We start from the raw sequence: 24,734 nt of genomic DNA, 5'->3' as shown, positions 1-24,734 counted from the left end.
TAGACAAGGGGAAACCTTTCACAGTCATTAAAAAAAAAAAAAAAAACAGTTTCAAATGTAATTCAACCTCATATATAGTATGAGTCCAATAATTCAATTAAATCAGTGACTTACATGCAGCATAGCAGGGAATGCACATATGGATTTGTTTGTTTTGTGATTTAATCTCCATTTACACATGATCATCCGCCTTCTTTGTTTATAGCTTCACAGATTTCCTCAGGACCTCCCACTGACAGTGACATTCAAAGTTTGGAATGTGGGATAGAGATTTTTGGGCTGTGCTTTAGAATGAGCAGTGCCTAAGGCCCTTGTGATTCAATTCATGTTTAAAAGAGCAGCTGCCATTAGCCACATATGAGTCGCACCTGTGTAACCTAAACACTCGCTCACCTTGCGGCTGACAGAACACAAGCTGTGATTGGATGTTTTCTTTTTTTTTTTTTTTTTTTTTCTTTTTTTTTTAAGGCTATGTTTCATGCTTCATCTCCTGAGTGGCCATCATTGCTTAAACATGTGGGTTGGTATATGACAGCACTCATTTTGAACGTTTTAATCTCAGGTTTTACTTTCTTACTCGTTGCACCAGCTGCGGGTATGTGTGGCGTTACTGTTGGTCTCGGCTCTAATCCTCCAAAACCCCAAAAGTGATGGGTCTGCTTCTCTTGACTTTGCTGAGGCTAGCTTGTGGTTGAACAAATGTAGAGTTGGAGTTAAACATTTATTCCAGCACACCGCACATGGCAACAGGGGGGACCAAAAATGATGCAAAGGTCAAAATTACAGTTGTGTTGGCAGAAAACAGCGTCAGAGTCTCTGCATAGCTAATGGCTTATGGCAAAGGGTACTTGTGTGTAAAATGTCACTCACGATAGAGTAAGACTCGGCAGTGAAGGGCTCTGACAATGACACTGACTTTGATCCATCAGTTGTCACAGTCAACAAAAGACTTTTTTTTTTTTTTCTCTCTGTCGACCAAGTACTCACAGAAAAGGTTCTTGTGAAGAAACAAAACAAAACAAAACAAAAACAAAAAATAAAAAACAAAACAAACAAAAAAAAAGAAACAAACAAAAAAAAATACTGGCAGTACAAAAGAGCGGAAAATGGTGCTCAAGAGAAGACAGGTCACTACAAAGTTAGATCAAGCATGTGACATGATTATGTGTGTGTGTGTGTGTGTGTGTGAGTGTGTGTCCACGTAACTATGTATCTATGTATCTCTCTCTCTCTCTCTCTCTCTCTCTCTCTCTCTCTCTCTCTCTCTCTCTCTCTCTCTCTCTCTCTCCCCTATGACCTTCTATATAGATATAATAGAAGGTCATACTTTTGTACATAACATATCTGGGGAAATGATCACTGTTCTCACAAACTTTGGTAAAGGAAAAAAAAAAAAAAAAAAAAAACCCTGCATCATCCCATTCACTCTGAAAGTGGAGCGAGACTGGTGCTTGTTTCAGAGGTGCATTCAGGCGACTAAAAATAGCCCAAAGGGGTGATGAGGCAGACATTGAGCTGGGGACAGCCTTAGACACACAGCACAGACAAGGGAAGGAGGGGAGCGAGGGCAGGTTTGACAGTGCTGTCCAGCACTGCATTGGCATGAGCTAAAAGAGTTGTTTACAGCGGTTAAATTGGGTGGGCAGGTGGTTGGCATGGACAGGTCCACAGAACCTACTGTCTAAATCCTAACATCGCACTGACTGTTTTTGCCTTTTACAACTATGTGGATCTGAAAATGGAACAAGGTTCAATGTCATTTCATTATGATATTTGTGATGCATCATCTTCACCCCTGGGCCAAAGCTTGGTCCAATGAAAGATGTTCTGTGGTCACACAAACAAGCCACAGAATTTGAGGATGGCTCACACCAATATGTCTAAATTAGTCGGAGGGAGCTGGCAGGGAAAGCATGTATTTGGGGCTGGCCATTTATGGAAGGAGAGACTTGTGATTTGTGGCTTGCTGTGATGTCCTAGTCTTATCCAGTAAACATTCAGAAATAGAGCATATTCGTTTGTTGTTGTTGGTGTTGTTTGTTTTGTTTTCTTCTGTTTTGTTCTAAACAAAGTGTTTGTACACTGGGCAAAATAAACTCTTTTTTTTCTAGTCTACCTGCTACTTCTCCCAGAGGATGGAAAGAAAAAGGTAACATGCTAACATTTGCACACACCAATATGCTGGTATCAGTAATGACTCTGAGACAGTTCATTTGGAGTTATGGAGAAGATGGCTTAACTTATTTACTGTCTCTGAAGTGGTGTGATGATCTTAAGGAGTTCCATTTCCTTTTGGAGACTTAAGAATGCAACAGAACTTGACAAAAGCTTGACAAAATATAAGCTTAGGAACCATCATACACTGCATTTAATCCAACACTAAACTCAGGCTCGGAGATTTAATCGGCCAAGCGTCAAAATTGTAAAACTCCTCTGAGATGTTTGATTCAGAATGTCATACATTCCTAGAGAATGCTTCCGTAAATCTGGAAACAGTTTTATGGCTTATTAAAGTGACACCAATTTGTTAACAACTGAAATGTTTTCTGTTATGACGACAAGGAACTTGCCAAAAGAAATTTATGAGGACACATTACAATAATGAGTTGTGCAAACTATGTAATTACCATCACGATCCTTAAAAAATGTTGATGTTCCATTACATGCATTCTTATGTCATGGATTAAATACAACTGTGCTTTCCAAAACATTGCTGGAGTGGATTATATAGTTCAGCACCAGGCTTTGTTTTTCTTGGTTTTTCTTTTTCGTCTTTTTCTTTTTCTTTTTTTCTTTTTTTTTTTTTTTTCACCTGACTATGTAACATTGTGCAATCATCAATTTAAAATGTTTGAGTGTGACATATTTGTTCTGGGGAAATGTGCATGTTATTGGATAAGGGTTACAGACTTTGACATGCTGGAGGAAAGGAGCAAAATTAGTTGCCGTTCCGAAGGAGAAGACAAACATGGTGACAAAAAATAAATCCCCCAAACACTTGAGGGTTCGCTCCTAGCAACAGGGAAGTGACTGACAGAGATGAACATGAGATGAGTCGTTTGCGATGGCTTGTCCTTCTGCCACTGTGGCTGTTCATCATTTTGTCATGAGACACAAAAACACAGACAGCAAATTAGTCATTTGCACTAACTAGAAAGAGGAAAATCCCAAAATTCTGAAGATGAAAAGAAGCAGAACAAAACCAAAACCTATATTTAGCTCTGGGTTAACACAATCAAACACACACACACACACACACACACACACACACACACACACACACACACACATACACACCACCACCTAATGAGAAGATTCTCAAAGAGGAAAGAATCAGTAATTGCCTCAAAGTATTTTTCCCTGAGGATATAAAACTCTGTGGCCATTTTATTACTGATGGGCTGAGGAGACTTAAAAGCATGTTTATTGCTTGACGGTTCTTCAGAAAAAAGTCGACCAAAAGAGGAGCCTTTGTTTTTTCGTGTCATCTGTAAAGTCAGAAACAAAAGTCAGATTGCAAGGGAAGCGAGGAGATTGGCCACAGCTCCCTGGGTGGCGTGTGACTAGCTTTTCTGAAAGAGCTGGTTTCACAGTATGGTGCGTGCATAACATTTTGGCAAGCTTTTAAAGGTTTCATGACATCACCACAAGCAGAATAACCCATCTTTGGACACATACTTGAAGGAGAGGCTTTTTTTTTGAGAGAGAGAGAGAGAGAGAGAGAGAGAGAGAGAGAGAGAGAGAGAGAGAGAGAGAGAGAGAGAGAGAATATGCAGCCATAATTAGGCGTGTCATTTTATGTATCTTTATTAGAAACGCCTCAGGGTATTCGAGGAGTACCAGAGGCCAGCGTTCTAATGTTCAGTTGTTATCCTGCTTGATGTACAACTTACATCAAAGTTGAGTGTGTTCGCACTCAGATCACGTGTCCATCTCTTCATCATATTATTCAATACTCAAATAAATGCCTCTCCCACATTCTTATGCACGTCACTCTTTCTGTGAATGAAAATTAAAAGCCATGTGAGGCAGCTCAGACTCTGACAGCATAACCCTCTCATAACAAGTTAACAAATAATGTTCCATGGTCTCTTCAGTGTGGGAGCAAATTATGAAAAAATGATAATCCCTTTTGGCGTCATATTCTCCTCTCAGTCTCCTCTCACGAATGTATTCTTAATTTGATGGATATGAATGCCAAATGTACGTGAGTGACACTGTAGTTTCTCTTCCAGCTGGCGTTGGAGACATTCTCACCTGTTCTGAAGCACTCATGTAAACTTCATTCATTCATTCATTCATTCATTCATTCATTCATTCATTCATTTTCTAAGCTGCTTATCCTAATTAAGGTCGCGGGGGTTCTGGAGCCTAGCCCAGTGTTCATTGAGTGAAAGGCGGGGAAACACCCCGGGCAGGTCACCGGTCCATCACAGGGCAGACACACAGTCAAACACATTCACACACACTTTCACATCTAAGGGTAATTTAGTATCCCTAATTCGCCTGATTTACATGTTTTTGGACTGTGGGAGGAAACAGGAGCTCCCAGAGGAAACCCACGCAGACACGAGGAGAACATGCAAACTCCACACAAAAAAAACGACCTCAGCCACCCAGCCAGGAATGGAAACTGGGACCTCCTTGCTGTGAGGTGGCAGCACTACCCACTGAGCCACCAGGTTGCCCATGTATATAAAGTTCTTATATTAAAAAAAAAAAAAAAAAAGAGTGAGAAAAATGTGTAAACTGCAAACATACTCATATGTAAGAGTTTGTTACAGCAAATCACTGAAATCTTTCCATTTACCATAATGTAAAACATTCTAATAGACTCTGACATTACCACAGATACACTTGGCTGAAAAGCAAATGGGCCTTTTTTTTTTTTTTTTTTTTTTTCCGCATAACTATTAAAAGTCATTTTATTTCGATCAAACTTTTGATTTTACAAGAAATTTAGAACTTAGTAATTGCATTTGGGCTACATTACACTACATTAATTAACTACATTACATCAATCATACCATTCCATGCAAAAACGATTGCTCCTAAAACAACAGCAGTAGTTCTGTTTCATCACTAACAACAGTACCAAGAGTGTTAGTGACAGAAATGGTTCTATTTACAGTAGGATTGTACATAAGTGCATTCTTTTCATCTCTGTATATGCAATAGCAAAGCTCTATCCCAGTATACATACTGATGTATGTATTTGTCTGAATAAACAGTGGCAATTGAATAAAGTGTTTATTACTGTACCGGTGATGGATTACGTAACATTGGAATTATGGAACACCTCTCTCAGAGCAAAACAAAAGTTTTGGAGGATGAAGAGGTGATTTGGGTTGCTATGTGAAAGGAACTATTTATAGATAGATTAGTACTTTATTGATCCAAGAAGGAAACTGTGTAAACCATGCTGGTAGACATCTGTGATGCATGGCTTAAGTGCATACATACTGAGCTGACTTGTGAACACACCCTGAGGAATTGCACAGCTATGTTGCCCTTAATGGTTTAATGACCAGAATCACAGAGTGAATCCAGCAATTTTGATCTTACCATTCCCATAGTGCAACATTTAAATGTGCCCAATGCACTAGTACCATTTCCCAAAACACAGAAATGTCCATATACAGAGGTACACTTTCTGTCCACATAGAATGTAATGTGTTAAGATAGCATAAACACTTTCTACATACTTTGGTTAAATGGCTTACTGAGAATGGCAAACATGAATTTATATACAACAAAATTATAATATACGGATACTTTATATCAAAACACTCTCTTCTCTTGGTGTATGTCTCGGTGATCAAGGTTAGCAAAAGTCTCCCTTTGATAGTTCTATGTGTCTCAGTACATCAGCAACAAAAGCAACTCACTACATCTATGAAATGCTCTCCAGTCACCATTTATGGAATTCAGTCAGGGGTAGTTTGGTCCACCAGGGGTTTAAGAAGGAGTCATTATAGTTGTTCCCGTGCATTTCATGCTTGCATAAGCTGACGAGACCCATTCTGCTAGAACGGTCATGTCTTAAAATAAGACTCAAGACTGTCATTAGTTTAGGGCTAAAGCGAAGGTCACGATTCCAGTATTCACAGTCCAGTGCCGACTGGATAGGACAGTGTCTCAAATATAACTAACGTTCCTGTCAGACTGATTGTCAAGAGACACCTGTATGACAAACTCCTCTAAAATCCGATCACCTTCACTAACCCCTCTCCCCTTTTTGAACCTCAAACAAGTCATAAGCAAAGAGTTAGCCATTTCATTTTCAATCCTGTTTCCTGGAGTGTGTGATCAAGTTAGCCACAGAGCATTAACTACATTATGAAGTCAAGTGTCCGAAAATCAAACACATGTGATGGAAAAAGCTGCTCAAAGATTTTTTTCTTTTCTTTCTCCTGTAGATCTCATTATGAAGTGGTTTCTCAAGGATGGTGCGAACACAAGATTTTGTATCTGAAGAAGCGACATTTCAGTGGCCACGGAAAGTTTGGAACTTCAGTTATCAGGCTCTTAGTAGTCACTCTGTGGCACCATTTCATATAATGTTATGATGAAGGAAAAATGCTTTATCATAACAGAAACCTGGAGTATACACAAATAAAAGAAAGTGCTTGAATGTCCCAAAATAGATACCACCTAGTCTGCAGTCATATCTATGTTTTGCCCAGATACCACCAATGTTTTGACAGAAATCTAAACTATGTCTTTAAATACACTTTAAAGGCTAGCTAAATGTACACAGCATAAAACAATGTTAACTATTCTAGAGTTACAAGACAGTGAGTGCTTACTGTTAAATGGTTCAGAGTGTCAGTTGGTGCTGAGCTGCTACTGCCTATCATCTGTGAGCAATGACAAATGTTTCATATTTGTCAAAACGTATCTGTTAAAAGGTGCATTATATTGACAGGTCAAGACATTAAAAGGATGATATGATGTGGCTTAAACAGAAGTACTTCTGTCTTATCTCCCACATTTGTTGAAATATTCATCATCCCAATGATTTTCATATGAAATCAAGTGAAAGGAAAAAAAGAAAAAAAAAAAAAAAGAATAGAGACACCCCTGAAAGTGAACACTGTTTTGCACTTTGCTCAGTGACATCAGAGTTCTGTCCAAAGCAATTTTGTACTCATTGTTCCTGAGGAATTGCCTCACATCCTTACGGGACAACTTTTTTTTTTTTTTTTTTTTTCTTTTAAACTTGTAAGCTGCCTCTGGTGCTGTAACTTTGAGCTCAGCTAACAGAGGGGGCTGCAAAAGTACAATCTCGGACTCATCAATTACCCTGACTGAAGAAGCATGTCAGCTACTTTAACAAGGGACGACATGAAGCAGAGACACTGTTAGGCAGGGGAAAAGGAACTATCCTCTTCTTTATTGTAGCCAAAGCTATAATTAAGAACCACACACTGTCTGAATGCTCAAAGACAAGGGTGTTCAGAAGCAGCAGGGAGATGACACATTTATTTTTGCGTGACTTGAACCAGAGCAATTTTGATGTGGTCCTTTGCTTTTTGTGGTATCAAGCTGTCAAGCATTGTCAATGACATTGATGTGGAGAATTTCTCAGGTTTATTGCACAACCCCTCTTTTTTAATTTTGTGCTGTGAATCAAAATACAATATATACATACATATCAGACAAAACACCGGTATGATATGATGTACTTTAATTTTGCTCTGATATTCGCATCATAGCAATGAGATAATATTCTGATTGATGTGTTATACAGAACAAAGCCAATATTATGTGCTGTATTATAATTTTGACATACAACAGGAAAAATATTATGTCCTCAGTATACGTTTTATTTACATCTCATCAAAGACTGATCTGTACCACACTGAAGGCACACAAACATATTAATGTTGAACTATATACAAATATACAGAATAAATAGACTTGATCTACATTTGTAGAAAATAAAGCTATGGTGCTCTTACAGATAATAAAACATAGAAAGGCTGAACACAGTTATTCTTTTTTTTTTTTACCAGACTAAATAATGACGTGATAAAAACACCCTGCATAACTGTCATGCCAAGAGAAATCAGTTCGATATGATTTGTATATTCACAATGAAATTAAAAACAATGTTGTCATACAAACCAATAGCTACACTCCTCGAGTAATACAGAAGGATATTCAAACAGAGAACTGGGATGATCCACAGTTTCTTGTTTTTTGATTGTCATGCACCATTTTTTCAGTGGCATTTTGAATAGTGCAATTCTTTTTTTTTTCTTCTTGTTTAAATTACAGAGACAAGTCATAATATTAGGACAATTAGTCTGGTATGAGAAGTAAGTGCTTTTCACATCTGACAGATAAATGTATAGGAACCAAAGCTGTAATCAGTTTGTTTTCAGTTTGTCTGTCACAGAAATAAATACATTCCACAGACTTGTCACACTGTGGAAAAAAAGAACCGTTTGTGTCTTCTGTTGAACAGAATTGTTGAATAGAAATGCATTGGAGATCATCCATGAATGCATAAACATGCAGAAACATGATGAGGTTGTGCTGACAGTGTGGCACATGATATTTTATGGCAAATGATCAAGAATCAAAAAGGCTTGGCAGGGTAGGTGGAAAATGCCAGCCTCTGCCAAAGATCTAATGGTACACAACACCAAGTATCCTTCTTCCTGACTTCAGCACGATTACGTTAGGGCTCAGTGTCTCTTGTCTAAAGGACAAGAACAGAGTTTAAATATTGTGTCTGCTCTGAATGATAAAAGTTTTTGTCAGGTTTCTGTCTTAGGTGATTTTACTGATTTAAATCAGAACACTTTACAAGGCACTTCAAGTGTTAGATATCAAACCATGATAAGTTACATTAATGAAGTAATATTTCAGTTAAAAGCTGTCTGATGCTCTAGTACCTCTAAGTAGTCAGGCTCTGTGTGTAGGTTGGCTTTGAGCTCAAAGTACTCATTTTTAGTTTGCTCCACCATGATCTTCCTTGGCCTGGTGTACATCAGTGTTTCCATCAATTTCAGTTCTTCCTTGTGGTGGCCGGGGACTTGCATATCCACTGCTGGCTGCAGCTGAGAAATGTTCTTCCTGAGGTACTCAGTGATGCTGAGCTGTTGAAGTTCTCTTTCCCGATCAAGGATGTTTTTGTAGAGTGAATTCGGATCCCCCAGGGTCATGAACTCTGCTGGGTAGTCTGTGACAGTCCTGTACTTTATGTTGGGCCCTGTAAGAGGTGAATCGTTTTCCTTGTCCAATATGCTGGGACGGGCGTGTTTTGGTTTGTCGGCATCATACTCATTCACCTCATATTCTTTGTGCTGGGCACAGTAGCTTGGGTTTCGACAGACCTGGATGAGGGGGCTGTGGGTGGGCTCGTCATACATGCCAGCACTATGCCTCTCTGCCACGTGATGGGTGGTCTTCTGTCCATACATACTATAGTGGAGGTGGATGGGGCTACTCTCTCTGGGCTGCTCCTCCACCTGCTTCTTCTTCGCTCGCCTCCGTCGCCTATGCAGGATAAACACCACAACTCCTGCTGAGCAGAAGATGATGGTCAGCAAGAGGATAAGCAAGCTGAGGATTAACACAGAGAGTGGCACGGCATCCGTGAGAGAACTGAAGAAGCCACCTTCTCCACTTTCTGGAACGACTGTAGTGGGGGCCCCATCCCCACCTGTGGGCAATGACTGATAGGTGACAAGGCCAGGACACAGCCTCTCATGTTTGAGGTTCCGTAGATCTTCCTTGTTCACCTTCTTGGGTGTGTGACACAAGATGGTGCCCACCACAGTGTCCTTCTGAAGTTTCTCCACCCACTGTTTAAGACTGACCAAATCACAGCTGCAGTCCCAAGGGTTGTCCTCCAAATATATCTGCTGAAGAGAGTCAAGCTGGTCCAGGACATTGCTGACTGGAAGGTGTGAAAAGAGGTTTTTCCTCAAGTTCAATTTAATCAGTGGAACATTCCGAAATATCTGAGCAGGGAGAGTGCTAAGCTGGTTGTTGTTTAAAAACAAAAGCCTCAGGTTTGGCAGAGGATTAAATGTGCCAGGGACAATGTCTTTAATCATGTTGTATTCCAAATACAAATATTCAAGATTGTGGAGGCCTACAAACATGGATGAAGAGACTTGCTCTATCCTGTTGCCATTCAGATACAATTTTTTTAAATTGCTCAAACTAAGGAATGTTTCATTATCTATGTAACTGATTTGGTTGTTGGCCAAATTGAGCAACTCTAAACTGTCGTATGTTACAAAGTCATACTTCAAGAGCCTTTGTATCATATTTCCTGTTAGCACAAGCTTAGTGGGACTCTGTTCTAGAATTCCTAGGTCAGAGATTCTTTGGATCCCTCTATCTTCACAGTGGATTAAAAAACCAGCACTCGGATGGTTATGACAGGAACACTGTGAAACACATGATGTGCCAGGAACATGAGCTGGTGTCGGGATCTTTGCATCATCTTTGGCCTCCGGTATTTGGGCCACCTTAGAAGATGGAGTGACAACCATATCAAAAGGCTTTGAGGGCTCCTCCAGGTTGAAGTCAGGGGACGGGCACAGAATGTCCCGTTTTACTTTGGCCAATATGCTGCCCTTGAGTTGGTGGGGGCTGCTACAGACCACCTCGCTGATGGATGACTGGGCTCGCATGTTCTCCATCCAGATTTTCAGGTGGAGAATCTCGCAATCGCACACCCAGTCATTGTCCTCCAAGAGGAGCTCCATGATGCGACCAATATGTTCCAAGAACCCCACATAGGGCAGTGTCTGAAGCTTGTTCCCACGCAGGTCCAAGTGGGTTAGAGGCACGAAGCGGAAAATGTTACTAGGAAGGAACTCGATAGAGTTGTCGTTGAGGATCAGGACTTTAAGACGGATGAGCTTGTTGAAGGCTCCAGGCTCCACCACTCGGATGAAGTTTGTGTCGGCTTGAAGATACTCCAAATTCACCAAGCCATGAAACGTGTCCTCCTTCAACATCACTAGGAAATTACTGTTGATGTGAAGCTTCTTCAGAGATCCGAGGGCACTAAACACCCCAGGTTCAAGATCCTGTATGCTGTTCCCACCCAAATGTAAGGTGACAGCATTTGTGAAGGCTTCCATATCCTCAGCAAGCAATTCCACCAAATCATTTTTGTACAGATTGAGGTGGAAAGGTATGTCTGGAGGTACTTTGACCTGGGATATTTTGCTGATGTTCCTCTCCTCACAGTTTATATGTAGGACTCCATCCTTCTCCTCACAGGAACACAACGACTCACAAGCTCCGCTGGATAACACCTTTGAGAGTTCAGTCTCTTGAAGACTGGCACCAGCGAAAAAGGAGCTCAGGAAAATGATGCAAGCCAGCATTTTCTCTTGTGTGTCTAGGAGAGGAGAAACAGAACGAGACAGAGAGAAAAAAATAGTTTTATAATTACCCATGGCAGTAACTAGAATGTAAAAGAGGAGGCAGCACAGCTTCAGAGCAAACTGATCATTTACAGTAGAGCAGGAAATTGTAGAACTGTAACAATGTAGAACTGTGAGTCATTGTCTACAAAATAATAATTACAGACAATCTATTCATTGAGATTGGCAATCAAACTGAGCATATTCCTTTATTCCTTTTTAAAGATGCAATCACAAATGTTTATTTTTCTGAATTACAGGCAGGAAATAGTATTCTATTCCATATTGTGGAGGTTCATAATATCTTTCCTTGTTCTAAAATGCCCCTGCTTTTAAATTAATTCCTTCCAGAAAGACACAATATCTCCTCTTCCATGGTCTACGTACCACAGATATAAAGCAGATCTATATTAAATGGCTTATTCATTTCTCATATTAATGTTGCCTTGACAGCACATCAGTGTGAAAAAGAATATATAATGTGACAAAGCTATGGTGAAGCAGAGTCACAATGAACAGTCTGATGGCCGTCAAGCACATCATATAGAACGATGAAGGACGTCCTACTGATTGGACACTCTGTTGTGAATACATTAAAAGATATTCTGAAAAAAGAAAAAAAAAAAAAGAAAAGAAACAGAAAATTCCACATAAGAGAAACTGAGACTGGTCCAGGAAAACAAAAAGTGCTGCCTTTGGAAAATCCATGTTATAACTGGGTTCAATCAATCAAAACCAGAGACATGCAGTGAATAACTAGAAGATCATCACTTGAGAGTAGAGATTATTATCCATGATTTGAGCAGAATTCCATTTTTCAGACCTTTCTAATTTGTCAAAGACCCCCAAATAGCTTTTAACAAGGTCTGGAATCTGCATGACTGGAATCTACCTGATGTCATGCCTGGGACTGTAACTAACCAACCACAAAGTGCTGGTGAATCTAAGGTATCTCCTATGAACACCCCCCCCCCCCCCCTCCCCCCCCCCCCCCCCCCCCCCACACACACACACACACACACCACCTAAACTCAGCACTAAAATGAAAGTTTTGGGGTTTTTTTTTTCCTTTTCTTTTTTTCTTAATCCCATTGACAGAGCAACAGAAGGCAACATCATGAAATATGTACAATCAGTGTAATATCAGTACAATATATTCTGTCAATTCTTGTACAGAAACACAATATAAATAAAATACAAATTAAAGTGCAGCATAGCTTTGGTCTGTGTACTAAGGTTAGGTTATATTTAGGTTAGTGCAGCATCGTTTTTACAGTAGACCAATTGAAGAAAAATGGAATTATAGGGATATATGCGATATATCATATTAGCATGCAGCTGTACTTTTGTACTTCTAGGGATGTTACAACATTTCTTGTTTCTATTAATTTCTAACTGGAAATTTGGGAGTTGCTGATCTGCAAAACAGAATAGAAATTGAAAGTGTCTGACATCTTCAAACAATTCCATGGCCAAATCAGGCATTTAAGTTATATAGCTGAAAAGAAATGTGGATTTGATGGATACAAATTTGTGTAGTTTATACTTTATCAAAAGCCTTGTTAAATCATCCGTTCATCTGAGGAGCGGGCAAATCACTGCAAAAAGAGCAAACAGTTCTGATCCTACTTTCAGAAGTCTTCGTGTATAGCTTATGGTGTAGAGATTCAAGCTCCATTAGTAACAAGTGAGGCCTACAATTGTACTCTCATGCATGTACACAGGGTAAGCTAGTCAGTGAGCATTTACCCCAATAAATACTGTTACAGAAATAAAAAGGGGCAAAAAAGTGCTCAAAAACTGTTGTGATTCCCATGAGTGCTTTGAAACGTATTTGTTGATTCCTGGTCATTTTACTGACTGTGCACACGCAATCATTTTAGTGCAGCTGAAGGCACTGCATGTGGTTTAGTAGTCATCATTGTGGACATTAGTGCAGCAGCACAGCCATAACTCCCAATGAGGCCTGATGTTACACTCGCTACTGCATCAATTGCAGGTTGACAGTGTGCCAGATGATCATAGACCTCCGCTCAAAGAAATTCATCCATCTCAATGAACTATTGATGAACAATGAGCAGGGTACTATACTTTTAATCCAGACTGAGAAGTTAATGAAACCAACACCTACCTATGTAGGGCCATGCATCATTGAGGCTGACCTAAAGGGAATACTTTTTTTTTTTTTTTTTTCCCTTGTGGTTGTGTGAGTGCCTAGCAAACTTGCAGGCTAAACTCCACAGCTAGCAAATCCAGCTGTTTTACAAAAACCACAAAAGACTGGGGGAAAGAGAGACAGAGAGAGAGAGAGAGAGAGAGAGAGAGAGAGAGAGAGAGAGAGAGACTGCAACTCTCAGCAGATGATTGGACTGGTGCCCTGCCTCAAGTGAACTAGTTACCAGGAGCAAATAATGGCCCAGCCTTTCACTGAGTAGGCAGACTAGAGAAACTTTAACCTTGGATCTGTCTGTATTCATGAGGCATTAAATTTAATAAGCCTCAGCATTAGAATCTTTAGCTGCTCATAGCTGATAGTTTATGCTCCTAATGACCTGTATAAAACATTTCAAATGTTAAAAATGCTACTGCAAACCTCCATAAGACAGTATAGAGGAAATTTTTGAAAGAAACCCAATAGCGTATTATACAGCTATAAGACTTACATATGAATAAATTCATAAAGCGTAACAAATAAACAGTTTTTGAGTATCTCCAGTTATTTTCAAGGGGTTTAGCTGTTCCATTTTCTACAGACTGCAGCTTCATATATGAATGAAGCATACTAGCAACCCTTAACTACAGTGAATCAGATTTCTTTCTGAAATGTTCATTTTCTTAACGCAGTGTTTTGACAGAGCACTAGTTTTTAAGAATTAGGCTCTGTGTCAGTCGAACAGGTTGGACGACTGCTCGTTGTCTCAAACATCATACTGAGGGTTTCTCATTCATTATACATCCAGTCTGAAATGGAGCAGCGCATAACACGGTTCAGTAACACACACAGCAAGAGTGATGGCACAAGTCCACCTCACATCAAAGCTCATCAGTGGTAAAAATATCAGCAGAAAAGTCCTCCCGGTGCTTATGTAACATACCTCTATCTCCTATTTAAAGGTTCATAAATGGAGAGGCGTCACTAAGCATGCCGGCACACACCAACGGTGACATTTTCTTACAGTGGCCACAACAGTGCATATCCACATTGGTACACGTGCATACATAAACAGTCGCTGACACAATTGGAGGCATTTACACACACAAACAGACAAACACACACACACACACAAAGGAGAAAAAAAAAAGATGAGACAAACACGAAAACTCCCATAAATCCAACACACACACACACACACACACACACACACACCATCAAAACCATATGAGAATGCTAATAATAGAAGCACAGGGATCCTGTGGAGAACTGGGCTTTTAACCCAGTGTGCTTTTTCAAATGCTCAGTTAAACAAATATGCTACACTTATTTCACAGGAATTAGCTGTTAGATCTACCAGATGACATTAAATATGGTCAGGGAGACAGACATCTGCAGCTACCAGATGTACCTCTCTCTGCAAATCAGTGTCACAACAACAGAACAGGTTTTGTCTCTTTTTTTCTCTCTCTCCTCTCCCACTTCACTTCAGTTTCCCCTTGAGCGCATTAGACTCCAAAAAGAACACGACACCCTAGTTCAGTCCAGCCCTGAAGTTCTCCTTGGTGCATCACGTTTTAAAAGGCCTTAGGACTAAGTCCAGAGAGTAAGAAAGCGTCTCACATTCACTGAGATCAGAAGTCTTTAAATTATGGAGGACACATGACTTGTTAAAGACTTAAAGTACAGTTACTGTAGCCACTGAAGCAAACAGCAAGTCAGAGCTGTAGGCCACTGTGGTTTTGATCGACAAAGGGAGTGTGAAATTTTAGAATAAAAAAGACTGTGCTTCAAAACTGGCATTTAAAAAGAAAAAAAAAAAAAAAACGAAAACAAAAAACTCTGGGTGTTATCGCTAACATCTGAGATTGTGTTTAAAGACGAGCCTCGATGAATGCTTGGAATCCAAAACACTGGTTGCCTTTCCACACTAAAAGAACAAGATTATAGCTATTCCATGCCCTCCAACTCAGACCACGCCAACAGAGTCCCACAGTCACCATATACAGCGTTTGCCCTTCCCACATCATGTTGTTGTCAGATGAACATTTCGACCCTAAGGTCTCATTCAATGAACCCGGCAGTAAACCACTATAAGGTAACAAATGTAAAAAAAAAAAAAATAATAATAATAAAAATAAAAAATGTAGTTTGTGTAATCACGAAAACAGCTGTGTCAGCAGCCTCTCTTCCTCAGGCACCATGACACAGAGAGAAACAGACCAATCTTGACCACTCTTTTTTCCCTTCTTTATGATCCTCATCTGCTTCGGGAATGTTATCGTCTGAAAATGTCACCGACTCAAAATCAGGTGCCATAAACATTTAGTGTACTTGAATCAAATGAGTAATGAAATGAATCAATGCTTCTTTTTTTAGGAATTGTTATCTGTTAAGAGCCACCTTTGAAGCTTTTTTTTTTTTTTTTTTTTTTTTTTTTTTTTTATTGTTGTTGTTGATTTTTTTTGTATTTTTCCCCGTCATATACACATATTCAGTGCAGCACTGCAGAATCTGCAAGAGGAGGAAGAAGTAGTTTTGGACCTAAGCAAAGGAGGGGTAACCTACAGCAGCCAGCTGAAGGTTGTTCTCCCTGCCGCATACAATTGGAACACTGTACTGTTCCAGCTTGACTCACAGGGACTAGGGAACATGCTAATAAAGAGAGTGAGTAGAAACCAGACCAGAGGCGAGAGCGGGAGAGTCCAAAAAAGAGCCACGCTCTGTTAAGTGCCCCCAGCGTCAATCAATACGGATGGGCTCTTTGCCCTTAATGTTCCAGGTGTCTACACAGTACTATTGTGTGTGTGTGTGTGTGTGTGTGTGTGTGTGTGTGTGTGTGTGTATTTGCTCTCATGACAGCACAAAAGGAAATGATGCAAACACCCCCTTGAGGGGCCCAGCAGTACACCCACATAGCTGCCCAGCCATAAGTCCTAACCCCTGTCTGTCCCTCAGTCCAAAGATGCTTATCAACTCCACCCACCCACTCAAGCTGAGGAGTCACAAAGCGGTGAACAGTGTCATAACTAATGCAGCAACCAGAAGCAGGGGACAAATTTTTCAAAGGTTTTTTTTTTTCTTTCTTTCTTTCTTTCTTTTTTGGAGAACCCCGACAAGCTATGGTCCAGACATGCTACACAAAATCAGCCAAAAAAGATATGTCAGTGAATAAGTGAAAGCTCAAATGATAGAAATGGAGTGATGCCCTGATTAACAGACTCTAGTCTATGCAAAATATTATTTTTTTTTTAGAAAACTAAAAATAGAAGGGAGACTGCCTATATATTGAAGGTGCTGAGACAGCTGTTACGCTGGACCCATGTGCTCCCTTGTGAGAGCATCTTGGTGCAAGGTTGGTATGAGTAAACTGGGATGTTACGAGTGAAAATTTCACAGGAAATCGTACTACGTGAAAGACGAGCGCCTCATGTGTGTGAGAACGTACGCTGAAGTATATATATGCTCAAACTGCTCGTTCTACTGTGGGTAATTAGCCTTGCCATCGATTTCCAGACAAGCGTGAAACTAATCATTTGCCTTAACGGACAAGAAATGTGAGGAATAAATAAATTAAAGCACCGTTGATGCGTGAGACTGTCAGACGAGACCTGCAGCGCATCACACTGACACAGAATTAAGAATTAAAGGAAAACTTAAACCAAGCAAACGTAATGTAAACTGGACACACATACAGTACATTGAATCGAAGTGGTCTACGCACAGCTCTACAAGGAATGTGCGTGCATCTCTCTCTCTCTCTCTCTCTCTCTCTCTCTCTCTCTTTCTCACACACACACATACACACACACACTTGTCATCGTCCATACATTCGTTTAAATGTCACATTTTCGGCAGCTGACGACGAGCATTGTTTGATCGGAATGTGAAGTTCAGACAGTGACTATAAACCCTAAAACGCACAAAACCTCACTGATCCAGGTATGAAACAGTCAGACAGGCTATTACTGAACAAATAGTGTAACGAAGCAGGGAACGACCAAACTGCAACAAAGAAAAGACTATTTTCTCCACTCGCATGTGCCCTTTGTCAGTGTCGAGATAAGGTGCGATCGCTATAGTTCAGTACCATAGTGAAAGTTGCTCCCTCAGAGGAACATACTGCCACAGTGGGTTACCTGGATTGGCTGACCAGCAATGCCATTTATAATAATAATAATAATAATAATAATAATAATAATAATAATAATAATGAGTTACAGTAATTCCAAGGTGCATAGACGCGCGGCATCACAAGAGTGCTTACCAGATGCTTCACGTAAGAGAAAAGGTGGGTAATCCAAACCGATGTTTAAGCTACGTCTTCTGAAAATGTGGCAGCTGTTCTCATGAAAAGTACTTCCTTTAGTCCTGTAGTATGGTTTTCCCAGCACAGATAACAAATTAATGGGTAAGACATTACATTTAAAAAGTCCAGGAACGTCTTCAACTATCCAAATCGGATCCAGCAGCAGCCAATGTCCGCTCTGGTATTTTGTGGCGGTTTTATACAATTTGGTGTTGCCCAAACTGCATTGTTTGATTCATTCTGACCGCTCTGGATGTCGACCGTATAAGTCCGCAATTAAGATTCAGAAGCCCTTCTCTCGGGGACACTCTGCCTTTTTGTTGCGCTGACCGTGCGCTGCCAATGGCTACTAGGTAAGCAGAAAGGCAAGAACTTCTTGGCTCCGGATTTAGCACATTAGCCTCTGTGAATGAGTGTGTTTTGGAAAGCTTCATCTCACCCTGGATGGGCTCCACCCCCCAAAAAGCTCATTGGTGATCTTGCTGCTTATGGGTAACCACACGCTTTTCCTCCGAAGCGAATTGACTACATGTACAATGGCATGGCCATAAAGGGCAAGGTGAATGTATTGTTTGACGTCTGTTGGTTCACAGTTGATAAGAGAGAAAAAAAAATGTAGATTTTAAGATATTTTCAGGATCCCAGTCTTAGTGCTTAAATTGTCTCAATCAAACTGAGCTTTGCTTCTCTCTCCTTTCTTCCCCCTCCCCTGTCAAAAGATAAATAACATCTCCTCCAGCTCATTTTCAGCTCATTCTTGACAGACAGGATCACCATAAGTTCAGCCTGAGTCACACAGCTGTCTCTTAAATTGCGTGCTTGGGACTGCATCTGTCAGAAATGGCATTTAATTATCAGTGTTGTGAAATATTTCAATGTTCTGCAGCTAAAAAAAAAAAAAAAAAAAAAAAAAAAGCTATTACACAAGCTTTTTCTCTTGCGTGAGTGCTTTGTGGTAAGGACATGTTTTACCAGCCAACACCTTTTCTGTCAACTTTGTTTGAGCCAGAATTACTAAGTGAAAGTAAATGAGTTACCTTTTCACCACACCGCTTTTGTTTACTTGCCGTTCCTTTTTTTATTGTGACCCTCAGTGATACTAAATCTAACAAAGATAGAACAAAAACTGCTAGAACATGCCTCTGGCTGCTTCTCATGTACTGTAAACTAAACCAATAAACAAATATGATCATTTGGTTAATCAGTTAATTGATATTTCTCTGCAAATGCATCTTGCTATTCAAGTTCATTTTCACAATCTCAATTTAGAGAACTAACTAACTAACTAACTAACTAACTAAATAAATAAATAAATAAATAAATAAAGCAAACCAACTCTTCAAACTTGTATTTTGTTACTTCACGTGTAAACCAATTTCTCAGTGAAACACGGCAAGCAATGTCATATTTTTTGACCAGGTCAAAACAGTTTTGCCTGGCAGGAGATAGAACCTACTTTACCTGCACACAAAGCCACTGAACCTAGAACAAATGAATCTGCAGCTTATCCAGCATGTGATTAATTTTTTAGTGCAGAAGGCGGGTCATTACAATTTCCTTGCCCTAGGCAGACTTCTGTGGACATTAACACTCAGCAGACATAAGCGCCCAATAAAGAGACACTCAGCTCTCACATAACTATTTGTTTGTTAAGTGTGGCACCAAATTGGTGCTTATTTTCTAATTATTAATGATTTTCTAAGGTCGGTAGGTATTTCAGTAATTATGTGGTCTTTAGGCCATAGTGCAAGTTTAAGAGTTTGGGCAATAATCTGAGCACATGTTTCAGTGAACCTTTCAATGAATAGAAACTATCCTGACTTCTGCAAAATTCAGCGTCATATTTGTCTGCTAACTGTATTACAAAGTTACAATTTATTTGTAATTGATATATCCAAAATATTTATATGAACAAGTTAATGATGGCATATGAAGATTTTTAGGAACCCTTTGGACTAATTTACTCATTCAAAAAGGTTATGAATGGGCTCAGAAAACCCTGTGCACTTGACAAAGTCTCAATTATTCAGATGACTAAGGATGAACTCCTGTTGAAGTTAGTTCCTTAAACAGTTTTACAGTGAATGCCATTCTCAACAACCATGCTGTTCCCAATGATGGGCTTCTCGTAGCAATTGTCTGAGGGCTTGAATATATGGACGGTAGTCTTTTTTGAAAACAGGGAGAGGAATCCTAGGAACAACTCTCAAAACACTTATAAGCAGAAATTTCAACTGTCAAAAACTTATCTAAGATATGGAAGTTAAATGGAATAGTTGAAGTCAGGATAGAATTTTGAGGGGTGGGGGGTTGGGGGAGGGGGGGTGGAGGGAGAAATCTAAAGGACTTCTAATAAACTGATAAGATCTGCCAAATAGAACAGAATGATTATTGCAAAAGCTCTTCAGAAAAGTTGAACCAGCACTGAAGTGCTTGTTCCCCTTACCACAATACAATACTCTTTAGACTAGAATGAACTAGAATGATGTGCCCGGTGGGGCCTTCAGAAGGAATGCTTCTCTATCATCTAAAATATATACCAGGAAATCCTAATAAGTCAGAAGCATTTTGGAACAAAGACACACTTTAGACTTATGAAATGAAAACTTGTCTCTTTGGCCACATACAATGGGATGAAGAAGGATTAACTATTAAAATTATGACCACGTTGCCAACCTTTAAGTGTAGGGGTACCTCTATTAGGTTTTGAAGTTGTGTAGCAGGCGACGGACTAAGAGGGTGGATGGAAGAACAGATTCAGCTGAAAAGATTCTAGACGTTTATCTCCCATGTCAATCAAAAAACTGAAGCTTTTTTTTTTTTTTTTTTCTTGTCGTGACAGTGATCTATAACATGTCTCGACATCAGTCATGAAGCAACTGTAGAAAAGAAAGTCTGAGGCAATCGCCATCATGGTCTCTGGATTTAACTGTTATCAAAAATCTCTGGAGACATCTCAAAAGACTTATGCAAAGGAACTAAGAATGCTTCAAAAGAGTTCTGTAAGGAAGACTGAGAAAATATTTTAAAAGTGAGAGCAGAACAAAACACCTAACTAGTTATAGGAAAGATATCACATCTACTAACTGTAAGGTGACATATTTCCTTTTTTTTTAATTGTAAAGTAATTTTCTTGAATTTGTGAAAATATTAAAAGGTATATCATTTTGTCATGTTTAATCTTGCATTATATAGAGAGGTCCGGTCAGCTTCTGCTTAGACAGAGACGCACTAAAACATATACTATGAAGAGGGATGCCTGAACTGTTTGCATATATTTGTATATTGGTAGTTCCCATCTCAACAATAAGAGAATGTGTCTCCTCTGCCTTGCAATTGCTATGGCTGTTGTTGTTGCAATTCTTATGGTTTCCTGTCAGTTGTGAGGTATTAAGAATACCTGTTTCAGTGACACTTTTGTACGTCTATGGGTTACTCAGGTTGACTGAAATAACTGTTGAATTGAACTACAGTCATGCGTCGCTTAATGACAGGGATACATTCTGAGAAATGTGTCGTTAGGCGATTTCATTGTAGTCCGAACATCATAGAGTGTACTTACACAAACCTAGATGATAGCTATAGCTTACTACACACCTAGGTTATATGGTATAGCCTATTGCTCCCAGGCTACAAACCTGTACAGAGATGCGGTGTAACACGGCATACTGTTTTACAGTAAGCTATAATATATATATATATATATATATATATATATATATATATATATATATACACACACACACGCACACACACACACACACACACACACACACACACATATATATATATATATATATATATATAAAGTGACAATTGCTGCGGAGAATCCATGAACAAATCACGTACTAAGAAAACTAGTGAGGTATACACACTAGGATGGCACAAGATGAGAGACAAAGCTTATGAAATTTTTGCCATTTTAAACTTTTTCAGACAGGCTTTGATGTCACCTTTATTTCTTTCTGAGATAAAGAAAATGACCTGAAGGTATGTTTTTGCTTTATTGGTCTTTGGGGATTACCATACTGTCTCAAATGTAATTTTGAGCACTGCAGTTATGATGTAATTGCTCATTTTCACAGCATGGTCTCAGTACCTGTATTTCTCCACAAATAGTCTGTAAATGAAAATAGAAGGAGAGAGAAAGAGGCAGAGATAAAGACAGACAGACAAAGAGAGAGAGAGAGAGAGAGAGAGAGAGAGGGAGAGAGAGGGTGACAGAAGAAACACTCGAGCTGACAGTGCCAAATTGAATTCATCCCAAAAGTCTGCCTCTTTCAAATGCTATAAGTGTAAACATTGAGCAAAATCATAGCTGATCAATACGGCTGCAGTAGAGAGTGATACTTGGTACCTGATCTGATAAGAAATGAGGAAGAGACAGCTTTCCAGTCAAGTGATCATGCAGTTGATGGCTGAAAAATTGTATTGCTATACTCGAATGTCCCAGAAACAATAGGCTCCAACAGACTGTCAAGAGGGGAGCACTGGCTTTGCTTCTTTGTGTGGGGAATATTAACCAAAGTTTCTGTCTGAGCGCAAAGTGAGATTTACATCACCCAGGTGGCTAAAAAATCATAATGATATCTATGTTTGCATAAAGTAAATAAGTAAATGAGGAGACCAAAGCTCATGTAAACCAATGAGGCACCTCCCAGCACTTATATGCAAATTCTCTAAGTCATGTGGCAAGTTGTTTGGACAGGATTTTTTTATATAAATAATTTATACAAGATACTGCCCAGAAAAAAAAAAAAAAAGAAAAGAAAAAGTCAACCATCAACCTTCAACCATCCCCTTCAACTATCTGGCAGTTACTCCCTGCTCAAATCTCTGTCCAGAATGATGGGAATGCATTATCTCCTAGGACATTAAGTAAACAAATGAGTAAAAGGACATTCAAAAGGGACAGTTTTGTCGCTTATGCTAGAGTTTTGACATTCAAAAGCTGAGGGAAGTGATGGCAGTTGTGAGCAAATTTAATTTTTAATGTATGGGTGTGTTTTTATTCATTCCACTTTAAGTATGGCATCTTTGATCCATTAATGTGAATACGCATAATAACCTCTGAAAGTTATAAATGCCTCAAGGACTGTCATACTCCCCCTCCCCCCGCCAGCCTCCGCCAAAAAGAAAAAAAAAATGCATTTCTCTTATGGCCAGAACATATGTAATAATCCGTTTTTGTGTTAAACAGAGTGGAGTATTCCTCATTTGTAAACTAATCTGCATGAATCCTCATGAACTTATTTGCAATCAGACTGTGGGATACCTTCGTACAGTTATTACTCAATTTTTAGGGTTAAAAATACATACTTCTTACAGGTAAACCTCAGCTGTCAGCTAACAGCATGGAATGTGGAGAAACATGTTTCTATATAAAAATGAAAATAAAAGAAGAGGTCCTCATCCTGTATCTCACAACAACACTTAGGTAACACATCTCATGACACACAGAGAGATGAAGGGATACATTCCTCAGATGTTACAGCTTCCTTATCTTTTCTCAGAAATCTCCACTCTGATCTTTGTCAACTCCACGCGAGGCTCATATGTATATATGGTCCTTCAAGGCACAAACAAATTTCTGATGGTGGAGAATGATGGGCCTGATTCAGGAAAGTGATTCAGTTCTACATGAGGAATCGTGCAGGACTGAATGAGTCCTACATGAGGACACGAATTAACCACACTCTCACAGAGAAAAAAAAAAATGCTGCATATGTGGAATGCTGATGAGTAACTTAATGAAACTGCAAGATCTTTTCTGTCTTGTCTACACTTTATAACCAGCACTCTGACAGACCTTTTCAACCCATTTTAAAAACATTTTTGTGCACATTTAAACCGTGACTTCTTCTTCTTCTTCTTCTTCTTCTTCTTCTTCTTCTTCTGCTGCTGCTGCTGCTTCCTCTTCTTCTTCTTCTTTTTTATTTAAGTTCTGTCATGTGATTCAAATTCAAAACATTCTGCAATGAGATGCAGCAGAATAGTGCGATATGAATAGCATGACTCCAAACAAACACTGATAATAACTACAGATATACAGATTAGAGTGCCCTTCATTGGACTTCCACATCTGTCACGCAAACAGTCTATCCCTCGCCACCTGGGGGGAAAACAGCCAGGGGTTAATTATCAGGTTACGTGACAACCTTGAATTGGTTTGTGAATTACAAGAACACTTTTCAAAGGCAGATGAAATATAAAAGGATAAAAAAAAATATGCCTTGAGCAGTAAAACAGAGCTTATGGACCTACTTTGCTGAGTTGGTTGTTCATTTGATTTACACATTCCACTTTATAACAATACGCATACACAAACTTGCCACATTTGTCTCACTGCCAGAAACCAACAAAATTGTGAACACTTTTAGTGAAATTATATATCTTTACACTGGATTCCCGTTAAAGCATCCTGAAAAATGTATGCTATCACTGTGTGCTTGGTAAACCATTCTTCATACATCATCTGGAGGAAAAGACAATGGTTGGCAACATAGTTACATTAAAATGCTTTAATGTTATCTGCCAGCCGCATACACAGATAGAAAGTTTATGCAGCTCAGGCTTTGTATCTTGCTCTGTCCAGAGGGACAAAAAAAAAAAAAAAAAAAGATTCATTTAAATGTTGCAGGATCTTGAGTCAGAACTTCCCAAAGATCTCACGGGAGTTCTGTTCTCTTATCTGCGCTTTTCAGAGCACATGGCTTAGTCAACTTTGCAGGATAAAAAGTAATATTGTGGGTAATATTACTGGGCTGGAATCACATTATAGCAATGGAGGGTTAGGTGTGATGATATCTGATTAAATTTTAATACTGCAAATGAATTGTTTTTTTGTTTTTTTTATCAATATACAGCTCTT

General features: G+C 39.3%; 1 protein-coding gene across 1 annotated transcript; it reads right to left on the bottom strand.

The window, feature by feature from the left end:
* Positions 1-8,876: 8,876 nt before the first annotated feature.
* slitrk6 (SLIT and NTRK-like family, member 6) lies at positions 8,877-11,366 on the bottom strand. Its single transcript, XM_030780565.1, has one exon. The coding sequence runs from the start codon at positions 11,361-11,363 to the stop codon at positions 8,877-8,879; it is 2,487 nt and encodes an 828-aa protein (XP_030636425.1). The 5' UTR covers positions 11,364-11,366.
* Between the last annotated feature and the right edge of the window lie 13,368 nt (positions 11,367-24,734).

This window comes from Chanos chanos, chromosome 7, assembly GCF_902362185.1.
Source record: "Chanos chanos chromosome 7, fChaCha1.1, whole genome shotgun sequence".
In the NCBI taxonomy this organism is placed as follows: Eukaryota; Metazoa; Chordata; class Actinopteri; order Gonorynchiformes; family Chanidae; genus Chanos; species Chanos chanos.
The sequence above is the reverse complement of the archived record's forward strand: the minus strand, read 5'-3'. Positions and strand labels throughout refer to the sequence as shown.